Source organism: Akebia trifoliata, unplaced genomic scaffold, assembly GCF_017979445.1.
Source record: "Akebia trifoliata isolate Shusen 1 unplaced genomic scaffold, ASM1797944v1 Contig01324, whole genome shotgun sequence".
Taxonomy (NCBI): Eukaryota; Viridiplantae; Streptophyta; class Magnoliopsida; order Ranunculales; family Lardizabalaceae; genus Akebia; species Akebia trifoliata.
The window spans coordinates 31,755-55,383 of record NW_028237669.1 but is presented as its reverse complement, the minus strand read 5'-3'; the positions used below and the strand labels follow the sequence as shown (position 1 = coordinate 55,383).

At 37.9% G+C, this 23,629-nt stretch overlaps 1 protein-coding gene across 1 annotated transcript; it reads right to left on the bottom strand.

Moving 5' to 3' along the window:
* Positions 1 to 3,231: 3,231 nt before the first annotated feature.
* Positions 3,232 to 3,768, bottom strand: LOC147380534 (uncharacterized). The gene is made up of 2 exons (XM_086431583.1): positions 3,445 to 3,768; positions 3,232 to 3,318 (listed from the first exon to the last, which is right to left on the bottom strand). Exons 1-2 carry the CDS (start codon positions 3,766 to 3,768, stop codon positions 3,232 to 3,234), a joined length of 411 nt encoding a protein of 136 aa, XP_086287709.1.
* Positions 3,769 to 23,629: the final 19,861 nt, after the last annotated feature.

Here is a 23,629-nt window from a genome sequence, read left to right as displayed (position 1 = left end):
CTCAAAAATGTGAAAATATACAAGATTACAAAAATTTGACCTCCCACTAAGATAGACCTATCACTTAGTCCAAAAGGACTACATATACCCCTTGGGAACAAACGGATTCCTAGGAAAAGTAATCCCAATTCTCACCGGGCAATGGACTCTGGTCGTCAATATGACCCACCAGATGATCTTCGCTCGTTGGCTCTAAAGGTACCTCTCTAACTACAAGATTTGAAACTAAAACAAATGGAAGGAAAGGGTGAGTAACAATGGTTACCCAGTAGGTCCACAAACGACTCCTACTAATAACCTCACCTAGCATGGACGAATAAGCATATTGAATAATTTCAATACATGCAAAGCTTTACTATTAGAACCTACGGTTAACTGGTATGTATAGCAAGGGATGAGCAACTAAACAGTTTTAAAGATTCACATGGCATCAATCATCAGTACTCACTATACATTTTTATTTTTTATATAAATAGGATTTATCACATTGAAATAACAAGTATGTTTTTCAGTTTATAATTCCAAATAGAACAACAAATACATAATACAAAATGGTGGAGTAGTGGAATTAAAAAGTTGGGATTCATGACTGGATCGCTCTTAGTTGGGACATGATCTTATAACATTAATCTGGCTTTTAGTTCCTAATTTTGTGGTCGGTCGCTGCGCTAACCACACTGGTGACCATTTATCCGACTCAGGCAGGTCGTTTGACGTGACCGTAAACAATAGGTCTCTTTTCGATGTGTCAGAACATTCGACTACTACTAGATTTTTAGTGATCACTGACCAATCATCTTCGTCTATGCCTACTAGACGTACACGTGATTCCCAATGTAAACAAATCCAATCATATACGACCACCTTTACAATACACGTTCACTGGTAAAAATAAAGAGGAATGGACCCAAATTCCAGTTATGACTCCACTCTCATACACGTCCCATACCATGTATGAGCTTGGTGGTCCTTACCGTACATACTAAAATAGTACACCACTCCAGATGATATGATGCACTATCTTTTCAGGCATTCACAGACTCTTTAACAACTCACAAAATAGCTACATATATCTATATCTATATCTATATATATATATATATATATATCATTTTTATTTGAAAACAAAAAAGAAATTAACAATACAGGATTAAGAATGGATATTTCGTTTCCTACCATGCAACTGTGGACCCCCGACCAAAATAAATAACAGTACTCGGAGGCTCTGCGCCAACAGAAATTTAATAAACATGTAACCATTCATTATCCCTAGATATCCTTTCACCAACCAACACACAACATACAATGTAAAATGCAGACACCACCCCTCGGTGTGATTCTGACATTTTACTGATTCATCCCTTTCCCATTCTGCCGTGATTTCACTTCTCGACTTTTCAAACTAAATGTTTATTTTTCAAGCTTTCAAATTCACTTTGATCATTCGATAAAAAAACTATCAATTTTTTATTCAAACGGGGTCCAAATAGGTATGCAAAGGCAAACTGCCAAAACTAGAAATATTGGTGAAATTTGGCTAAGTGTCGGAAACTCGATTTTTCAAAGTTGTCAAAAATGAAAATAGGTTTTTGTAAATGAAGGCCTTCGACAATAAAAGGGCCATGTAATTTTTGTAACTTAATTCAATGTAATGCAAAAGATATCGTACGAATACTTGAAACATTCCTTTTTTGACGAAATTTTGTTTATTTTTTTCCCAGCTCATTTGAAAGAGTTATGGGCCCATAAGTAGTGATTTTTGCATGTTAATAGCATGATGAATCCAAAAATAAAAAAAAAAATTATTTGGGCACTTTTTGGAGTTGACGGTGGCACCGTGACAGGGCACAATGGCTCACAGTGGCACCGTGATTGTATACGGTGGAACCGTTAGAACGTTAAAAACTGGTGAATTTTTCAATTTTTTTCATCATTTTTTCGAGTTTTTCACTCGTTTTCAATTTTAATAGCCCACCGATGGATCCAAAATTGAAAACATGATAAAATACATCAAATACATTAGTTCTAGTATGAATTTGAAGCAATTACAACAATGTTCTACAATTTTTAAAACACAAAATAAGTTTCGAATCATCCCTAAATGCAATTTTCATAAAAATCTACGGCTACTAATAAAAGTAGAGAGTCCCCTACTTGGTTCGTGGTTGTCTATGGTGATGAACTAACACAAAGGGTCAATGTTCGGTGGCTCGAAGCTCCGAAAGTGGTTGAACTCAGGTGACAATGGTCGGATTGCTCGATGAAGGTGTTCTTCCCATTTTCAATGACGATGGACGACTCTTCCTTAATTTTGATGAGATTCTAAGTGGATATAAATGAACTTACTTGCTTATTTTTGTGAGAGACTAAGAGAAAGAAGAGGAAATAAGGGTCAAATGGGATTATGACGTAGAGCTTAACAATGCCGACGATCCTTCCTTCTTCGCCGACGATCAACACGGGCTTGATCGAGAGGAATGTTGACGAGAATGGGTCGAAACTAGGGTAAAGGAATGGCTGATTTGGGTTCTTTAGAGAAGAGGAAAAGTAATGAAATAAAAGAAAGTTATATTTCTTTTAAACAAGGGCTGGGGGGCATATATGATATTTTCTACTTGTTTCTATTTTTAACCGTAACCTGACTATTCGAACTCGAAAAATAACAAATGTATATTCCATTTTGAATAGTTTTTCATTGTTGACCTAATGGTGACGTCAAATTTTTCTAATTCCCTTTCTAAAGAAATTTCATTATTTTGGGTCCCACTCAACACGAAATTCGAGAATTTTATAACTTTCTCATCCGAACTCTAATTTGAACGTACTTATAGGCTAAAATATATATTTCGATCATTTTAAACCTAATGACGAAGTTGAAATTTCTTTAAAAATGAATGGACTAAAATTAGAGTATCCTACCCTAAGTCTTTCTTTTAGAATTTTATCGAAATTCACAATTAGATTTTTTCGAGATACAAATTAAAAACTCGGGGTGTTACATTCTCCCCCTTAATAAAAATTTCATCATCAAAATTGAAATCATACCTTATTCTTGGAATAGTTCTAGATATTTAGCATGCATCTCAACTTCTTTTTCTCACATGGCTTCTTCTACATTGTGGTGCCTCTACAATACCTTGACTAGAGGGATAAATTTTGATCTAAGTTGCTTTACTTTCCTGTCCAGTATCTGTACTCCATCTTTCTCGTAGGATAGGTCTTCATCTACCTTTAAATCTGCAAGTCGACCATGTGTGAAGGGTCTGGCAAGTACTTCTTCAGCTTGGACACAAGGAACACATTGTGAACTTGCTCAAGCTGTAGGGGTAGAATCAATTGGTAAGCCACTAGACCTATCCACTCAACTATCTCGAATGGTCCTACAAATCATGGCTTTAATTTGTCCTTCACGCCAAATCTGAAGATCCCTCTTCGGGGTGATACCTTCAAGAACACTTGATCCCCAACTTGAAATTCCAAAGGTTTGCGCTGCTTGTCTGCATAACTTTTTTGTCTACTCTGAGTAGTTTTTAGTCTGTCCTGTATAATACGTACTGTCTCAGTAGTTTTCTCAACAATCTCGGGCCCTAATACCATGGCATCTCCTGTTTCTACCCAACATATTGGTGATCGATACGGCCTACCGTATAAAGCCTCAAATGGTGCCATGCCGATACTATCTTGGAAGCTGTTATTATAGGAGAACTCCACCAATGGTAAGTGACGCTTCCAACCTCCCCCAAAATCTAAAACACACGCTCGTAGCATGTCTTCTAAAATCTAAATTACTCGCTTAGACTGTCCATCAGATTGTGGGTGAAAAGTTGTGTTGAAGTTCAACTGAGTACCCATTGCTTTGTGCAGACTCTCCCAAAATTAGGAAGTAAATCTGGGATCCTTGTTTGACATGATAGAAATTGGCACTCCAAGTAGTCATACTATCTCAGATATGTATATCTGGTTTAGTTTATCGACACTGAATGAGACTCAGATTGGGATGAAATATGCTAATTTCGTCAGTCGATCCACAATCACCCATATGGCATCCGACCCGTCACTGGCTCTTGGTAACCCCACTACAAAGTTCATGGTCACGTGCTCCCATTTAAATTCCGCTATGGGTAATGGTTGGAACAAGCCTGCTGGGTTATGGTGTTCTGCTTTGACTTGCTAGCAGGTTAGGCATCTACCTACATATCCTGCAATTCATACTCGAAAATCAGAAATTCTTTCATAGATCTTTAAACATCTTCATGCCTCCTACGTGAATCGAGTATCGGGAAGGGTATGCCTCTCCTAGTATGTCGGACCTCAATTGCTAGTCCTGCGATATCCACATCCTACTTCAAAATTTGAGAACCTCATCTGCTCCTTTCGACCAATCTAGGTCAATCAGGTCCCTAGCTCTCAGCTCATATCCTCTCACATCTTCATCTGCTTAAACACTGTATGTCCGACCTTAATTCATGTTATCAACTCATTTTTAATTCTCAATGTACCTAGATATATGTGCAGTCTAAACTTTTCCCCTAAAGTCTCAAACACTGTTTCTGCAGCCTGTTCAAGCAATTGCTATTCTTTCACCATCATATGAGCTATAGTGTTTCTACTTAACACGTTGGCAACCACATTGGCTTTCCCCGGGTGGTAGTCAAGAGTAAAGTCATAGTCTTTGAGGTACTCCATCCAACGTCGTTGTCTCATATTCAATTCTCGCCGCAAGAATATGTACTTGAGGTTCTTATGATTGGAGAATACTTCTGTAGACACCCCATTTTTGCACTCGTCTGATTAATCAACTTGTCAACCCGATCGTAATGGTTCCCAATGATGGATATTTATTCCAATGCTTTATTTTGTTATCAGATATGTTTTAGAAATCCGGATGAGGTATCTCAAACTGACAAAACTTAGAAACCACGCTACGCTAGGAAAATACGACCCCAAAAACATAGAAATCATCATCTTGTAGACAAAAAGAAGCTTCACGATAAAAATCACTAAAAATGACCAAATTATCAAAATACCCCTAACATCAAAACAACCCTAGAGCCTACGTTACAATTAGGAAAACTCATTCAAACACATAAAACAACAAATCGAAATCAAATAAACCACTTCGCCAATTTTCACAAAATTTGACAAAATTACGAAAATACCCCTCATAAAATTCACTACCATTCACACAAAAACTTTCATAAATGACAAAAACCAACATTCCCATTGAATTTCTTACGAAAAACTGATTTAAAACATCCTGAAATATTGAAAAACGATTTAAAACGTAAAAAATCCTCTCCGAGAGTAAAACGATAATTTTACAACTTTAAAAATTAAAAATTTCAAAGTTAATAAACAAATCATTAAATAATGTAAAGTGAAACATTAAAGTCAATCAAGTAAGACTAAAGTCAATCTTAAAGTCAATCAAGTAAGGCTAAAGTCAAGATATTAAAAGCCAACCAAGAAAGACTAAAGTCCAAGTATTAAAGTCAATCTCATAAGACTAAGGTCAAAACCCCTAATATAAACTAATCAAGTCAATCTCATAAGACTAAGGTCAAAACCCTAAATCAAAATCCTAATCTAAACTAATCAAGTCAATCTCATAAGACTAAAGTCAAAACCCTAAATTAAAACCCTAAAGACTAAATCAATCTCATAAGACTAAAGTCAAAACCCTAATTGAAACCCTAAAAGAAACCCTAATCAAACCCTAATGCTTCTAAAAAACTTTATAAATAGGAGCCTCCACACCCTATTTTCGTATCAAAGAAAAAACCCTAGGAAAAGTAGGTGAAGAAGCCTCAACTCCTTACCTAACACCCCTGCTTCGATTTTAGCCTAAAAAATACATAGAAACCTTTCAAAAAACCCCAAAATCCATAACAAATTCAAAGCACCCAGATCCAAGAAGGAGATACCTTACCTCGAAGATCAGAAATCAGATCCGGATACAGAACGAAGTAAGAAGTATGGTACAATGAGCATTTTCACTAGATCTGAGGAAATAGAACCTTTACAGATCGAAGGTAAGATTTTTATTATTATTTTTATCTAGGTTTTATCATTAGCGATGTAGTTATATTTGGGATAAGTAGAGATCGGCATTTGCTGGGCGGGATTGGTGCCTAACACCTTCCAACCCCGTAATATGATCCCCGGATTCAGTTTTTCTGTAATAGATTAGTTTTTTTATCCGTTTTAGAGTCAGTTTGGTTCCTAGACCATAATAACTAGGTAGCGACTCCCAAACCTCAAGGGTCAAAAGTGGATCCGCGCACCCCACGGATTGAGGGCGCTTTCAGTTGCGACTCCACTGGGGATCATTGAGGATCAAACTTGAAAAATCCCAAGTATGGGAACATTGCTATTTAGATTTTTTTTTAGTTTATTTGATTCGGTTATTTATCTATTTATTTATTTTATTTTTTGTGATTGTATTACATTCTCCTGGTATGATTTGGATTAAGTTTTGAGCGTGTTATTGCGGAATATTATGTAGGGTTATTTGGGATGACCCTAAATAATGTAGGATTACCCTAAAATGATGAAGGATATCTGGAGGTTGGAGATATGAAAATGAGAATGGTTGTAGCCCATTCATTTTTTTTGGGATATCATATGTTAGTCTCTATTAACATCATCGGATTTGATTTTGAGCACTTTGTTATGGCATATTTTTCTGGTGATTTAATCAAGTTCATTTAGGGTGATTCTAAATAATGCGAGGTTTCGAGATGGACGGTCTTATGGAGATAATAATTGTTGGAGCTTTTTACAAATCTATTTTTTTTATTTTGTTATTTTTTTTTTATTTTTTTTTGGTGATGCTGTCCATTGACAGCATAGAAAAATGGGAAAAACATGGTGTGCTGTTAGCAACAGCAACACCCAAGTCATTTTTACAGATGGGGTGCCATTAGTAAAGAGTATTTTTGAGTTTTGAAACCCGTTTAATCATTTTTTAAAAACAATGTCTTTCTTCTCCAATTCGTTTCATCCGTTCTTCAGATACTTGGGAGACTGAGCTCCGATCGATTCAAGACCCTTAACGTTTCAGCTTTGTTGCAAAATTAAGTTCATTGGTTTCTCTTAAAAATCGATTCGATCTTAGAGCACTAAGATTCGATTGTTGTTTTCTCGTCTGTTAAAAAAAAAAACTTGCTGGGTTTTGAAAATTCTAAATTCTTAAGGAGCAGGTTGTCAAGTTGGGATTTTAAAGATCAGAGAAGATTCAATCTTAGATCAACCCAAGCCTCAGATAAGACTTATTTGTATAACGATAAGGATCTATGGTTGAATATGTTGAGATCGTAGAAATCAGTAAGTTTTCTTTTAAAAAAAAATCTGGCGTTTTTTTTATCTGAACCAACGGATTGGAACCCATTACTTTGGATGGTGTTTTGACGATGACCTGTACAAATCTTTGATGTTTACTTCTCTTCTCAATCTTATCTATTTTTTTTTTTTTTTTTAAATAGAGGACCCGACCTCAATTTGGGTGCTGCAATGGCAGCACAAGATGAACGCCAATCCACCTCACAAATCACTGCTAATTTGGAAATTAACTTCTCTGTTAGAAATCTTGACAAGAAGATGAGCATCTTCTATGATCATCAATATGCTGTTATTTTCTCTTTGAAATAGCTTTACTTCCATTCTTTCGAGGGAAGAAACAATCTTAAACATGGATGAGTCATGGATGAATTAATTTCAATGGATGGGTGGATCGGATGTGAGCAAGATTAATCCATGGGTAATTAAAATCGAAAAAATAAAACACAGGTCTATTTTTTTTTTAACGATTTGTTAAATCCTTGTTTTTTCGGAAAGGGTATATCGATTGGTTAAATGATAGATATGTTTTTTTTTTCGTTGGAGAATTTGTTGGATATAGGTTAGATTGTGTTTTTTTTTTTTTTTTACATGTTCTTTCTTCAAAACTAAAAATGAAAAAAAAAGAAGACATAAAGAGATTTAAAAAAAAAAAAAAAACAAAAGGACTACTGATAACTCTCTCTATGACTAAATAGAGAATGATTATGGACTCTTTGTGAGTTGTTATCGACATACCAATTGTTTTAATGTCATCTTAATTAGTTATTGATTTACATGAAAATTGGGGTGACACTAGCAAAAGATGATATGTCAATAATGATACACTTATGGGTTAAATTTTTATTAGGACTTTGATTTTTTTTTTTTTTTAAAAGGGGGGAAGGGTTATTTGATTTTAAAATCTCCATCCTAATGATTATCCTCTTATCCTCAATCCGATATCCCTTGAAATTTTGAATTATTTTAGGATCACCCAAAATAATTTTGATTGGACCATATTATTAGTCTTTATGTTAATTGCCTATCTAACATGCCATAATCTTGTTTGAGATACATGTTTGATGTTGATCATTATGTTGATGTGATGGAATGTGATCGGATTGGTATTTAATATTCATGTGATATCAATGTTGTAGTAATATGATCTGGCCCATCGGCCTATTTGTTTAAAAAAAGGCCCCGGGCACACCCCACCCTGTGTTGCACACACAACATGCACGTTTACTGTTTTACTCACTTACACGTCCCATATAGCCAACGTGGCACTAGTGCGTGGCCCGGTCTCTTCGGAGATGCGAAGTCATTCATGAAAACCACAACTCCAGTCACGTACCTTAGGGTATATCAAACTGGGGCATCAATGCTGTCTGATCAGGTGATTCTGAGAGATATATTGATGCACCCAGGCTAGAGCGACCTGAGCCTTTGACCTATTGTGAGCCACACAGTCACATGTCCCGATTGCCAACGTAGTACTAGTACGTGGTCGGTCCCCTCGTGGGACGCCAAACCATTTATGAAAGCTACAACTCTTGACTCGTACCCATAGGTATGTAAAAGATAATCTAATTATATCAATTGCACTTTTTGGTCAAAATCGGTGCCTAAGCAAGATCTTGCCTTGCTGTACCCTACTATACGAGGGGGATAGACTACGTCTATTCTAGACGAGAGGTATTTAAGTGGGCCCTTGCTCAGTATTGTGCGCCACCTCTCAACTAGAGATCAAACTGGCTGTTTTTGGCTTCAGAGAAGTGAGTTGAGGTTTTATATTATCACCTATACGGTATATCAAACCAAGTCACCACGTATCAAAAAGTATATAGGTGTGCTTAGGTAAGGGTGGCCAGATAAAAATGGATTGCACGTAGTAAGTTTAGAGTCTAGAAACCTTCCTTTTAGGTCACGATTCGAACTTATCGTGGGTGTTCCTGGGTTGTTTATTGAATTGAACCTTTTGATTGTTGAATGTATGTGAATGATGTGAATGATGAAATCAGAGTGTATGATTGTCCTCAAAAATCAAAAATGTTATTTTTGAAAATTAAAATGGGTGCACCAACCCAATAAATAATCCATTCTTTTACAATAATGACCCAGTCCATCCCGATCCAACAATCATGGTGGGCCGGGCCATTGAAATTGAAATAGAAGTTAAATTTTCAAAGAAAACAATTGTTTACGAAGGGAAAGTATTTTCCAGAAAAAGTATTTTTCCAAAAGAAGTGTTTTCCAGAAAAAGTGTTATTCTCTAGAAAAATGTTTTCCAAGAAAAAATGTTTTCCAGAAAATATTTTCCATAAGAACAAGATTTTCCAAAAGAAAATTGATATTTTACATGAACCTTAGAAGAATACTAAAATACCCTTTTCTGTCAAACCAGGATGTTAGTCGCAGGCGATAACCCAATCGATCAGTTAGTCAAAACAACCGTCATAGGGATGCACCCTGTTGAGAAGATCAATTTTGGGAGATTCATGTTGAGGAGTGCTCTCTACTTCCACGAGTTTGAGATAGATTGGAACCTCTTACGTGCTATGGCTAAGTGATGGAACCCCCACCTTCATATATTCCATATGGTGTATATGCATTTGTGCCCTACTCACGAGGATTTTTGTGGCATCATGGGGATATCCACTTCAGGACCTCTAGTCAGGCCCTCATTGAAGACCGGATATTCTAGTGACCTTGCCACAGGACTGAACATTTCCAAGGAAGAAGCCAAGGCCTTAGTTCATAACGGGAGATTGGACTTAGAACCTTTATTAGGCCCGTATCGCTCTCGCAATCACCCTATAAATGTAAAACCCGAAGCCTGGCGAGCTACTAGAGATTATCGATTGTGCTTAGGAATCCTAGCCCAATACATACTGACCTCCAATAGTGATGGCCAAACTATCCCTGAGTCCTTCATAGATATAGCCTCTCAACTTTCAAGGAAAGCCAATCTAGTACCTCTCATCCTAGCTGAAATTTTCTCAGGTTTAGATGTCATAAAAAATGATGAGCAGAAAAGTTTCAAAGGAAGCCCCTACTTACTCTATATGTGACTTTGTGATCGTCTCAAAATCATAGATATTCCCTCAAATCTCGAATATGGGCCAGAACACTTTTCCAAGAGAAACCTGTTAGTGTGTCACAACTCGATCAAAGCTTGGAGCAAATGGTTAGACTCTCACCTTGCCTGTCATATTGGTTTTAGGTGCCCTTGGTGGATGACTGGTCCCCCTATTCTAGGAACCAAAGGATCCTACTATGTCCGTCTGATCAGTTTAGAAGAAACATCTCTTTACCATCCTAATTTGATCCCAGAACAGTACGACGTACCTACAAAGTTATCTTTACCTCAACACAAAGGTTTCCTTCCCCCCGAGCCTTTGACTGAAAAGTTAGTACACCTCATTGAGAAAGCTTGGAATAAGCGCACCTTAGGGTATCCAGATGGACCAACCGAATTCAAAGAGCCAGTTGTTAGAGCCAAGAGGGTCAAGCCTGACAGCAATCCTGATGACCATCAAGACAAAGCCAAGCGTCCATGTAAAAATAGTTCAAGTCAAATTTGTTGAAAGATGTTTTTAATGAGAATGTTTATTTGTCAATCATTTTCAATAAAGTTATTTTTCTTTCAAATAAATATTGATTTCTTCTTTGAATGTTCATTATGTAAATGGATTAATTAATGGATTGGTGCACAAACCTCAATGAAATGATTCCTTAAAATGTTATCAAGAAGGTAATACTGAAATTGACTAAATTTAACTTTGATGAGGTCATATAGGATTATCATTGCGCCCAAACTCAAGCGTCCACCTCCTAGTTGGAGTCGTAAGTCTAGTCGGTTAGAACGAGCTACAGTACCAAGTCAACAAGCAGAGATGGCTTCAAAATCTGAACTTACAGAGATCCGTAAGATCTTGGCAGCCTTTGCCAACGATTTCAACAGTATAAAAGACAAAGTGGAAGTGCTAGAACAGACCTCAGAATCAACAGGCAATCCCCTAAATGATCCAAAAGGAAAGAAGGTAGAAGAGAGACGTTCACGTGAAGTCTTCGAACTCGACGGAGATGAAGAATATGTTGATAAAAATCCGATGTTAGCTAATAGAATGTCTCAATTAGAGTCAGCTATGAAAAGTATAAAAGACATCGATGAAATTGCAGCAGGTATTGAAGCTTTGAATCGCATCCCTAGAATCCATTTGCCTGAGAAATTTGTGATGCCAGAAATGGACAAGTTTAGTGGTATAGGGTGTGCAAAAACACATCTTAAGGTGTATGTTACTAACATGCACACTATGGGGCTCACCGACGAACATATGACGCTGTTGTTTTAGAGAACTTTATCGGGATCAGCACTACGTTGATCTAGTTACTGTGGGTATATGGGAGAACATGACAAAGGCTTTCTGGCATCAGTACAAGTACAGTACCGAGATTGAGACCTCAAGAAGGGATTTGGAAGCAACTAAACAGAAGAATGGGGAAACATTCACTGATTTCATTGGTCGCTGGAGGGCCAAGGCTGCCCAAATATGGGATAGACCGTCAGAGAAAGAACAAGTAGCAATCATCCTAAAAAATCTCTCACAAGGATATGCTCAGCACTTAGTGGCCCAATATCTCCCTACTTTCGAGTCATTGTTACAAGCCGGGAGCCAACTTGAGGACGCTTTTGCCTCCAGGATTCTCTCTAACCCCTCGGATAACAAGCTTAAGAAACCTTATGTTTATAAACCTAGCACCAACCATGTCTACATAGCCAACACGTCAGCTATCCCAGCTTAACCCCCAGTCCGAACTAATAACCAAGCTCACCCAAGTCAACCTCGAACTCCGCGTCAGTTTTCCAATCTAGGGATGAGTCTCACTGTAGCTTTTCACATATTAGTGAAAAAAGGGCTTCTTACCCCTATCCAACCCCAACCTTTACCTAATCCCTTGCCAGCTGGACACAATTCTAACTTGTTCTGCGAGTTCCATCAAAACCCTGACCATCACACGGATCGATGTATTACCTTACGCCATGCCATTCAAAACCTGATCGACAGCAAAAAGGTCACAATCCCTAGCCCACCGAATGTCACCACTAATCCACTACCTACCTATCAACCTCCACCAACCCTGAACATAGTTTCTCACATACCATTGCCATTCGATCCTGTCTCTCTTATCCATCCCATCCAAGTTAAGTCGCCTAGTTACCCCCTTGCCGGGATAGCCTTCATTGATGAGGTTTTCACCACAAATTATGAACCATTTGATTTAACCTCAGATGATACGTATTGTTTATCCCCACCTTGATACAATAGCCCTGCATTCATTAGTTACCTATTGGCCCAGATGAAGTTAAAAAGTCTTGTACCTTTGACGGATGAAGATCCATACTTGCTGACTGAAGAAGATGAGCCTTATTCTCTCTCCTGTGATGAAGTTAGACATATGACTCAAGGGGGAAGAGTTTTTAGCCACAAGAACTCTGTGTTGATAACCCGGCAGCCTTGGCAAGAAAAGAAAGAGAAGATCCTATCATAGAAAATATTGAAGAAGATAACTCTGTGATCAAGCAATTGAAGAAATCAGGAGCCAACATCTCAGTCTGGGGTTTACTTATGGCTTCTATTGCCCATAGGGAGGCTGTTCTCAAAGCATTAAATACAGCCCAAGTCTCCCTTGATACTTCTCCAGATCAGCTGCCCAACATAGTTGGGACGACTTATGTTGAGAATATCTTATCCTTCTCAGACTCCGATCTCCCAAAGGAAGGAGTAAGCCATACTAAGCCATTGCACATCACAGTTGACTGTAACGGGATGAGGGTACCTCTGGTATTGATTGATAATGGGAGTGCATTAAATGTTTGCCCTTTGAAGACCGCCACCTGTCTTGGTTTTAAAATTGAAGATCTCAAGCCCATTAATCAAGGAGTGAGGGCTTATGATAACACCAAAAAAGATGTACTGGGGATTTTGCACCTTCGACTGTCCACAGGCATAGCTGAATTTCCTGTGGAATTTCAGGTTATCGATATCCAGTCCACTTTCAATTTACTGTTAGGAAGACCGTGGCTACACCAAATCAAAGCTATCCCTTTCACGCTGCACCAGAAGGTCAAGTTTATCAAGGATGGGCTAGTGATTACTCTCCATGGAGATGCTGAAATTGTAGGGATTATAAACAGTACTAAAGCTAAGGATGAGCCGTTACTTGAGATCCAGCCAGAACAACAGGGAGTAGAGCTCAGTAGGTTCGAGTTTGAAAAGATATGCTCAGTCCAATGGGATCAAGCCATGAAAGAATATTTTCCAATGGAAAATAATTCTAACTGCAACATGGCCAATATATTCAAGAACATGAGATTTTTCCCTGGTATGGGCTTAGGTCGCAAGCAACAAGGTATTAAAGAGGCACCAGTGATTAAAGAGGTCATCGACACATTCGGGCTAGGATATAAGCCTACTAATGAAGATTGGGCCCAATACTAGAAGACAAAGCGGGACAAGGCAATTGCGAAAAGGCAAAGACGCACCACGGATCTCATCAAAATGAAGTCTTATCGTAAGACCCTTAATGGCTATTTCGTGAAGGAAGGAGAAGATTTCCATTACTGTGGGTTCCCCAAGCCATTCATTGATCACATTACAGGTACTCATCTGCCGGGGTTTGAGATCTTCTTTGGTATGGATTGGCCTAAAAAGGAAGCAAGCATAGAAGCTAAAAAGAAGAAAATTGAAGACTAGCAGCTCAATCTAGACTCCCTCAACATCGACCAGTTATTCATTGAAGATCACAGTGTCTTGGTGTTGTCAACTGAGAAGGGGATCCCAAATCCTCAGTCTGCAATCAAACCCGCTGTAGGGTGTCTCTCTGGCTATCATGTAATTAGTCCTGTATTGCATGTCAAGACTAGATCTGTAAGTCCCCTTAGTCCTGTTCAGTCTGACATGCCAGATGAGTCATTTGTTTCTGCTGAGTCAAGTAAGTCCATTATTTCTGCTAAGTTTAGTGAGTCTGTCAAGTCGGCAATGAGTCCTATTACCCCATCTCCTTTTAATGAAATGAAAGAAATTTTTGATTACCCCGAGCGCAATGTAATTTAACTAATAATCTGACTTCGGAGGGAGAATCTTTTGATAAAGAACCTCCCCCTGAAATAATCAAATTACTTGAACAAGAAAATGAACGTCGGGCTCAACCTCCAATAGAGGAAGTAGAGGTTATCAATCTCGGAACAAAAGAAAGTCCTCAAGAGATTCGGATTGGGATCACATTATCTCCCGATGAACGCAAAGGGATAGTAGACTTGTTCAGAAAGTTCAAAGACATGTTCGCGTGGTCTTACGAGGATATGCCGGGAATAAGCACAGATATTGTTCAACATCATATTCCGTTATATCCAGATGCTCGACCCATTAAACAGAAACTTCGACGTATGAAGCCGGAATAGACTCTGAAAATTAAAGAAGAAGTTACGAAGCAGATTAACGCTGGATTTTTGAAAGTAGTAGAATACTCTGAGTGGATTGCCAATGTCGTCCCGGTGCCGAAAAATGATGGAAAAGTCAGAATGTGTGTGGACTTTAGAGATCTAAACAAAGCAAGCCCAAAGGATAGTTTTCCTTTACCACACATAGACGTTCTAGTAGATAGTACAGTAGGGCACGCTTTATTGTCCTTCATGGATGGCTTTTCGGGGTACAATCAGATAAAAATGGATTCTCAGGATATGCAAAAGACGTCGTTTATCACACAGTAGAGAACCTTTTGCTTCAAGGTTATGTCTTTTGGTCTGAAGAATGTCGGAGTCACTTATCAAAGAGCAGCCACGACTCTACTACATGACATGATACACAAGGAAGTTGAGGTCTATGTAGACGATATGATAGTCAAGTCCAAAGAACGACTGGGGCACGTTGCTGCGTTAGAAAAATTTCTCACAAGGATTCAAAAGTACAAACTTCGCCTCAACCTGCAGAAATGTGTGTTTGGAGTAACTTCTGGAAAATTGTTGGGATTTGTGATTAGTCAAAGAGGGATCGAAGTAAACCCTGTAAAGATTAAAGCTATCCAAGAGATGCTACCGTCGAAAACTGAAAAGCAAATTCGAGGTTTTCTAGGCAGAATCTAGTATGTCAGTAGATTCATCGTTCAACTCACCAACGTCTGTGAACCTATTTTCAAGCTTTTCAAGAAGAATGAACTAACAGTTTGGAATGAGCAATGTCAAAAGGCCTTCGACCAAGTCAAGGAATATATCTTGAACCCACCTATTTTGGTTCCACCCACACCGGGTGAACCACTTCTTCTTTATCTGTCAGTTACAGAAGAAGCTATGGGATGCATGCTTGCACAGTATGACAAAGATACTTGCAAAGAAAGGGCTATCTACTACATCAGTAATAAAATATTAGAGTATAAACGAAAGTATTCAGCCCTGGAGAAAACTTGTTTGGCACTAGTATGGGCTACTCAGAGACTTCGACACTATATGCTATTTCATTCAATTATCTTGTTGTCTCGGATGGATCCTCTCAAGTATCTTTTTGAGAAATTGGCACTGACAGGGAGAACTGCACGATGGTTATTGTTGTTATCAGAGTTTGACATCACACACATTACATAGAAATCTATCAAGGGGAGAGCTGTGGCAGAATACTTAGCAGATCACCCGGTAGTAGAAGGAATAAGGCCTGTTGATCAGTTTCCAGATGAGAATATCTTGCATGTTGAAGAAGAGCCTCAGAACCAAACATGGTAGTTGTATTTTGATGGAGCCGCCAATCAGAATGGGTATGGAATATGGGCAGTTCTGTTTTCTCCGAAAAGATGCCACATTCCGATCGCTATTAAGTTAGCTTTCTCTAACACCAATAACACAGCCGAATATGAGGCATACATCGTTGGACTTGAAGCTGCTTTGAATCTGGGCATTACAGAAATCGAAGTTTTTGGGGATTCAGCCTTGATCATACACCAGTCATTAGAAGAATGAAAGACTAGGGACGAAAAGTTGAAGCCTTATCATGAGTATTTATTAAACTTAGTAAGTTTGAAGCTATTCTGTTCCAACACGTTTCAAGGGAAGATAATAGATTTGCTGACTCGTTAGCTACTCTATCTTCAATGATCCATTTGCCCCCTGGCATGGAATTGAGACCGATCACTGTTGAAGTCAAAGACAAACCTGCATATTACTGTCAGATCAATATTGCTACTCGACTACCTGATGGAAAGCCGTGGTACACAGACATTAAAAAGGTGTTGGAAAAATAAGAATTCCCAGAAGAAGCATCGAGGAAGGAACGACAAGCCTTACTAAGATTAGCATCTCAATTCATCCTGTGCGCAGGAAGTTTATACAAAAGGTCTTATGATGGTATTCATTTGTCATGCATTGATGAAGATCAAGCTGAACAGATAATGGTTGAACTGTATTCAGGAGAATGGGGCCCTCACATGAGTGGGAAAATGCTAGCTAAGAAAATTATGAGACAAGAGTACTACTGGCCTACAATGGAAACAGATTGTCATCACATGGTCAAGACCTACCACAAATGCCAAATACATGCAAATCTCATACATGTGCCACCTTCTCGATTAGTTGGTCTGACGTCACCATGGCCATTCTCAGTTTGGGAAATTGACATTATTGGTAAAATATCACCTAAAGCATCAAACAGGCACGAATACATTTTAGTTGCTATCGATTATTTTACTAAGTGGGTCGAAGGTGCCTCTTATGCTGTCCTCACTGTGTCTCGAGTTGCAAAGTTTATCCAAACGAACATCATCAGTCGGTACGGGGTACCTTCAAAATTGATTTTTGATAACGGGTCACATTTCACGGCTGAGGTTATTACTTTGTGTTCAAAGTTCAAAATCTTACACCACAAATCATCTCCTTACCGCCCTCAGACTAATGGAGCAGTCGAAGTAGCTAATAATAATCTTAAGACTATCATAAGGAAAATGTGTCAATCACATCAAGATTGGTCTGAAAAACTGCCATTTGCACTATGGACATATCGAACTTCAATTCGATCCTCTACTGGAGCTACTCCCTACTCCTTAGTGTATGGCATGGAAGCGGTCTTGCCAGTTGAAATGGAAATTCCATCTCTCAGGGTCTTGCTGGAAAGTCAGTTGTCAGAAACAGATTGGGTTCGCCAGCGGTATGAAGAATTAAATTTGATCGAAGAAAAACGACTGAGAGCTTTGTATCACGTGCAAGCTTATCAAAGAAGAGTCGCCCGTGCATTTGACAAAAAGATCAAGGCCCATCACTTATAAGTCGGAGATTTAGTACTCAAAGAGAATCGAGCACCTATCTTTGACCCTAGAGGGAAGTTCAAACCGAATTGGGGAGGTCCATACATCATCAAGGAAATATTACCAGGAAAAGCTGTCAGACTTCAAGATTAGGATGGAATCGAGTTACCAGAACCAACCAACCTTGACCAAATCAAACGGTACTACATTTAAGGAGGCCATTTTCGGCCGAATCAATTTTCCTACTACCTAGTTCATTATCTCCTTTCTCAACACTTTTGCAGCCTGTTCAAAAAGAGAAAAAATATGCTTTTTTACTTCTTAGCCTGATTACCTAACCCAGAGGAGGGAAAAATCCGAACTACGTTTTGGTCTGATCCCAAAAATTTGGGGTACGTAGGCAACCTGAGAAGTTACTTCAGGCCCGACCACATCAAAATGAAAAAATAGATTCCCCGATAAAGAAAAAGAAAAATTCAAAAGAAAAATAAATATCATCATGGGGAAGAAAATTCAAGATGAAATGCCACACAAGGGGCATTTGGGTTTTTGAGCCTCAAAATTCCTTTTTTTTATACCCAGTCCTAAGCCTACCCATGAAAGTCCTCCTAAGTACCGTGCGAAAAGTCAAGGAAGATAGCAAAGCATGATCAGACAGTAACTCTAGAAGACCAGAAAAGAAGAAAAAGATTAAAAAAAAAAATGAAGAAGCCTGCTAAGTTGAAAACCCAAAAAACGACTTAGACAAAAATTAAGGCAAGCTCGCAAGGTTGAAAATCTGAAAGGACAACTTTGGCAACAATCGAGCCGAGAGAAAAGAAGAAAAAGCTCGCTAGATAGAAAACCTGAAAAGGCGATTTAGGCAAAAGCTAGAGTAAGCTCGATAGATTGAAAACCTAAAAAGACGATCTAGGCAAAAGTTAGAGCAACAAAGAAAAATAGAAGAAAATCCCAAACTGAGAGCGGTCCGAGCTGAAACATCAGAAGTCCGAATAATCAAGGTTAATACTTAGTTTAGACCAGGCATAGACTCGGAAGCCACAAGTATCTTGTCTACAATTGATCTGAAAATTCTTACTTCCCCAAGTGAATCAAGGGAGAAAAGAATGAATTCTATGATGAGTCTTAAAAGGAAATAATTTTGTTCTCTTGAGCCTGACTCAAAACCTTCAATAAAATTAATCAAAATTAAAAGTTGGATCTTTATTGAACTTTTGGTAATCAAATATTTTGAACCTTCATACAAGGGGCATTTTTCTTTTTCCTCTAATATGTAGTTTCCCCTTATATTAGGGGTATTTTTTTTATTTTTGCATGATGTATCAATTATCTTCAATGCCATGTTTATTGTCAAACTAGGGACATTTTGTTTTGAGCAATGTTAATCCTAAAAGATAATGGGAACCCCAAACTTAAGGTTACTCTCTTGATAACAGTTTTTCGAAAAACTCTTGAGGTTCAAAAGAAATAAAAACTCAGGTTTTAAATTCATAAAACTTTTGAATAAATCCTTGAGGTTCAAACAAAAGCATTTTGGATCTCACATAGGAGATAGGACACTCATTCTATCCCAGATCTATTCATTCCCAGATTCAACCCCTCTTTTTCAGAATCATTTTCAATCATTTTTTTCCAGATTTATTCCTTCATTCTCAGTTTTACTCAGTCAGTTCCCGCCGAGGGTTTTCTCGGAATTATGCTCAAATGCCGCCAAGGGTTTTCTTGGAATTATGCTCAGATGCCACCGAAGGTCTTCTCGGAATTATGCTCAGTTACCGCCAAGGATTTTCTTGGAATTATGCTTAGTTGCAGCCAAGGATTTTCTTGGAACTATGCTTTCCAAGGGTTTTCTTGAAATTATGCTCAGATGCCGCAAAGGGTTTTCTTGGAATTATGCTCAGATGCCACCGAGGGTTTTCTCAGAATTATGCTCAGATGCCGACAAGGGTTTTCTTGGAATTATGCTCAGTTACCGCCAAGGGTTTTCTTGGAATTATGTTCAGTTGCCGCCAAGGGTTTTCTTAGAACTATGCTTAGATACCGCCAAGGGTTTTCTTGGAATTATGCTTAGATGCCGCCGAGGGTTTTCTCGGAATTATGCTCAGTTACCGCCTAGGGTTTTCTTGGAATTATGCTCAGATGCCCCCAAGGATTTTCTTGAAATTATGCTCAGATGCCGCTGAGGGTTTTCTCGAAACTATGCTCAGATGCTGCCAAGGGTTTTGTTGGAATTATGCTCAGATGCCGCCAAGGGTTTTCTTGGAATTGCTCAGATGCTGCCGAGGGTTTTCTTGGAACTATGCTTAATTGCCGCCAAGGGTTTTCTTGGAATTATGCTCAGTTACCGTCGAGGGTTTTCTCGGAATTATGCTCAGATACTACCGAGAGTTTCTCGGAATTATGCTCAGTTTACATTCACTTCATGCTTAGATTTGACTCATTTCCAACTCAAACTCTTTGAAATCTATCTCAGATTTTGAGTCCACACACTTGCACAGTTGTTACATTAGTCAAGGAGAATTTTCTAAAATTTAAGGATCTGACACTGCCAGCGAGAGCTCGCGCTCAAGGACCTGACATTTTTTTAGTTCGGGGAGAGTTTTACCCTCAAGGATCCGAACACCCCGACGAATTGCTAAATCAGGCTGCAAAATGAACTGTCACTAGCTTTGGCATTCGGATATCGCACTATCTGTCAAAATAGATTTGCTATCTAGTTTGCTTCAACCCTCTGTCAAAGAGGGGCATTTGTAGACACCTCATTTTTGCACTCGTCTGATTAATAAACTCGTCAACCCGATCGTAATGGTTCCCAATGATGGATGTTTATTCCAATGCTTTATTTTGTTATCAGATATGTTTCAGAAATCCGGATGAGGTATCTCGAACTGACAAAACTTAGAAACCACGCTACGCTAGGACAATACAACCCCAGAAACATAGAAATCATCATCTTGCAGATAAAAAGAAGCTTCACGATAAAAATCACTAAAAATGATCAAATTATCGAAATACCCCTAACATCAAAACAACCCTAGAGCCTACGTTACAATTAGGAAAACTCATTCAAACACATAAAACAACAAATCGAAACCAAATAAACCACTTCGCCAATTTTCACAAAATTCGACAAAATTACGAAAATATCCCTCATAAAATTCACGACCATTCACACAAAAAATTTTATAAATGACAAAAACCAACATTCCCATTGAATTCCTTACGAAAAACTAATTCCAAAACATCCTGAAATATTGAAAAACGACTTAAAACGTAAAAAATCCTCTCCGAGGGTAAAACGGTAATTTTACAACTTTAAAAATTAAAAATTTCGAGGTTAATAAATAAATCATTAAATAATATAAAGTGAAACATTAAAGTCAATCAAGTAAGACTAAAGTAAATCTTAATGTCAATCAAGTAAGGCTAAAGTCAAGATATTAAAAGCCAACCAAGAAAGACTAAGGTCAAAGTATTAAAGTCAATCTCATAAGACTAAGGTCAAAACCCTAAATCAAAACCCTAATCTAAACTAATCAAGTCAATCTCATAAGAATAAGGTCTAAACCCTAAATCAAAACCCTAATCTAAACTAATCAAGTCAATCTCATAAGACTAAAGTTAAAACCCTAAATTAAAATCCTAAAGACTAAATTAATCTCATAAGACTAAAGTCAAAACCCTAATTGAAACCCTAAAGGAAATCCTAATCAAACCCTAATGCTTCTAAAAAACTTTATAAATAGGTGCCTCCACACCTTATTTTCGTATCAAAGAAAAAACCCTAGGAAAAGTAGGTGAAGAAGCCTCCACAACCTCTCCAAAATCTTAATTTTGGAGCCTCAACTCCTTACCTAACACCCCTGCTTCGATTTTAGCCTAAAAAACACCTAGAAACCTTTCAAAAATACCCCAAAATCCACAACAAATTTAAAGCACCCAGATCCAAGAAGGAGATACCTTGCCTCGGAGATTAGAAATCAGATCCGGAGACAGAACGAAGTAAGGAGTACGGTACAAGGAGCATTTTCACTAGATCTGAGGAAATAGAACATTTACAGATCGAAGGTAAGATTTTTATTATTATTTTTATCTAGGTTTTGTCATTAGCGATGTAGTTATATTTGGGATAAGTAGAGACCGGCATTTGCTGGGCGGGGTTGGTGCCCAACACCTTCCAACCCCATAATATGATCCCCGGATTCAGTTTTTCTATAATAGATTAGTTTTTTTATCCGTTTTAGAGTCAGTTTGGTTCCTAGACCATAATAACTAGGTGACGACTCCCAAACCTCAAGGGTCAAAAGCGGATCGCGCACCCCGCGGATCGAGGGCGCTTTCAACTTCAAACTTCTCCTCGTATAGATAATGTCTCCAAATGCGTAGTGCGAACACTATAGCAACTAACTCAAGATCATGGACTGGATAATTCTTCTCATGATTCTTCAACTTCCTAGATGCGTATGCCACTACTTTCCCAAATTGCATCAATACGGCTCCCAAACCAATCCTAGAAGCATCAGTAAAGATCGTCAAGCCTTTACCCAAAATTGGAGATACTAAAATTGGAGCGATCATCAATCTTTTCTTCAATTCTTGAAATGCAGTCTCGCACTTGTCATCCTACTCAAACTGAAAAATTTTCTACGTCAGTCTCTGAAAGCACCCTCGATCTGCGGGGTGTGTGGAACCACTTTTGATTTTTGTAGTTTGGGAGTCGTCACCTAGTTATTATGGTCTAGGAATCAAATATTGACTCTAACAGATAAAATACTAATTTACAAAGAGAACAGGTCCGGGGATCACGTTACGGGGTTGGAAGGTGTTAGGCACCAACCCCGTCCGGCAAACGCCGGTCTCTACTAATTCTCAAAAAAGGATTACATTGCTAAAAAATCTAAAATAAATAAATAAAATAAATAAATAAGTAAAAAAATAAACCTAGATGATCGCAAGGATTTGTTCCCTCAGTACTAGCGGGGAGCATCCTTGTACGAGTTTCCTTGCTTTTCCTTTGTCATTGGATCCGCATCTAATCTCCAAGATGAAGTATCTTCTGCTTAGATCTAAGTGTTTCCTGATTTTTTTATGGATTTTTGAGTGATTTTTAAGGGTTTTTGGGTATTTTTTGAGTAGAAGCTGGGGTTTGGATGATAGGTAGGGAGTTAGGGCTTCAAAATTAGGGTTTGGAGAAGGCTTGGGGGACTTTTTGACCTACTTTTTCTATGGTTTATTTTGACTTGCGAAATTAGGTCATGGAGGCTCCTATTTATAGATTTTTTGGAAGAATTAGGGTTTGACTAAGTCTACTTTTAGATAAAGTGAATTTGGATTTTGACTTAAGTCTTATTTGATTGATTAGGTTTCTTTAGATTACGATTTTAATTAGGGTTTTGACTCAAGTCTTATTTGATTGACTAGGCTTCTTTAGATTAGAGTTTTAATTCTTATGTACAATGAAAGAATATATTTTTGACTTTTAGAGAACCCCCCTTAATTATATTTTAATTCTTTAGGCCCCAGATGGAGGGATTTTTTAATAAATATCTGGGGGCTCCACTTAAATAAGTGAGCAACCATCAACAATTTTGCTAAGAGCTTGATTGATTAATCTTCTTGATTCAGATTTTTAAATTAATTTTATTAATGTTTCACTTTACGTTAATTAATGTTTTATTTATTAATTTTAAAATTTTAAATTGTTAAAATTGGAAAATTATCGTATTGCCCCTGAAGAGAACTTTTGCATTTCAGGTTGTTTTTCGATGTTCTAGGATGTTTTGGAATCGATTTTTCGTAAGAAATTCGATGGGATTATGGTTTGTGTTATTTACGAATTTTTTGCATGAAACGATTGTGAACCTTATGATGGACATTTTCATAATTTTATCGAATTTGATGAAAATTGGTGAAATGATTTATTTGATTTCACTTTGTTATTTTATGTGTTCGAAAGGGTTTTCCTAAGCATAAGGGGGGCTCTAAGGATGTTTTGATGTTAGGGGTATTTTGATAATTTGGT

Bases quoted from the DNA above. Each gene is read 5' to 3' on its own strand.
- LOC147380534 (XM_086431583.1), bottom strand. From the start codon at position 3,768: ATGCTACGAGCGTGTGTTTTAGATTTTGGGGGAGGTTGGAAGCGTCAC. The intron at 3,319-3,444 runs GTATCACCCCGA...CTACCCCTACAG, and splicing joins GGGATCAAGTGTTCTTGAAG to CTTGAGCAAGTTCACAATGT.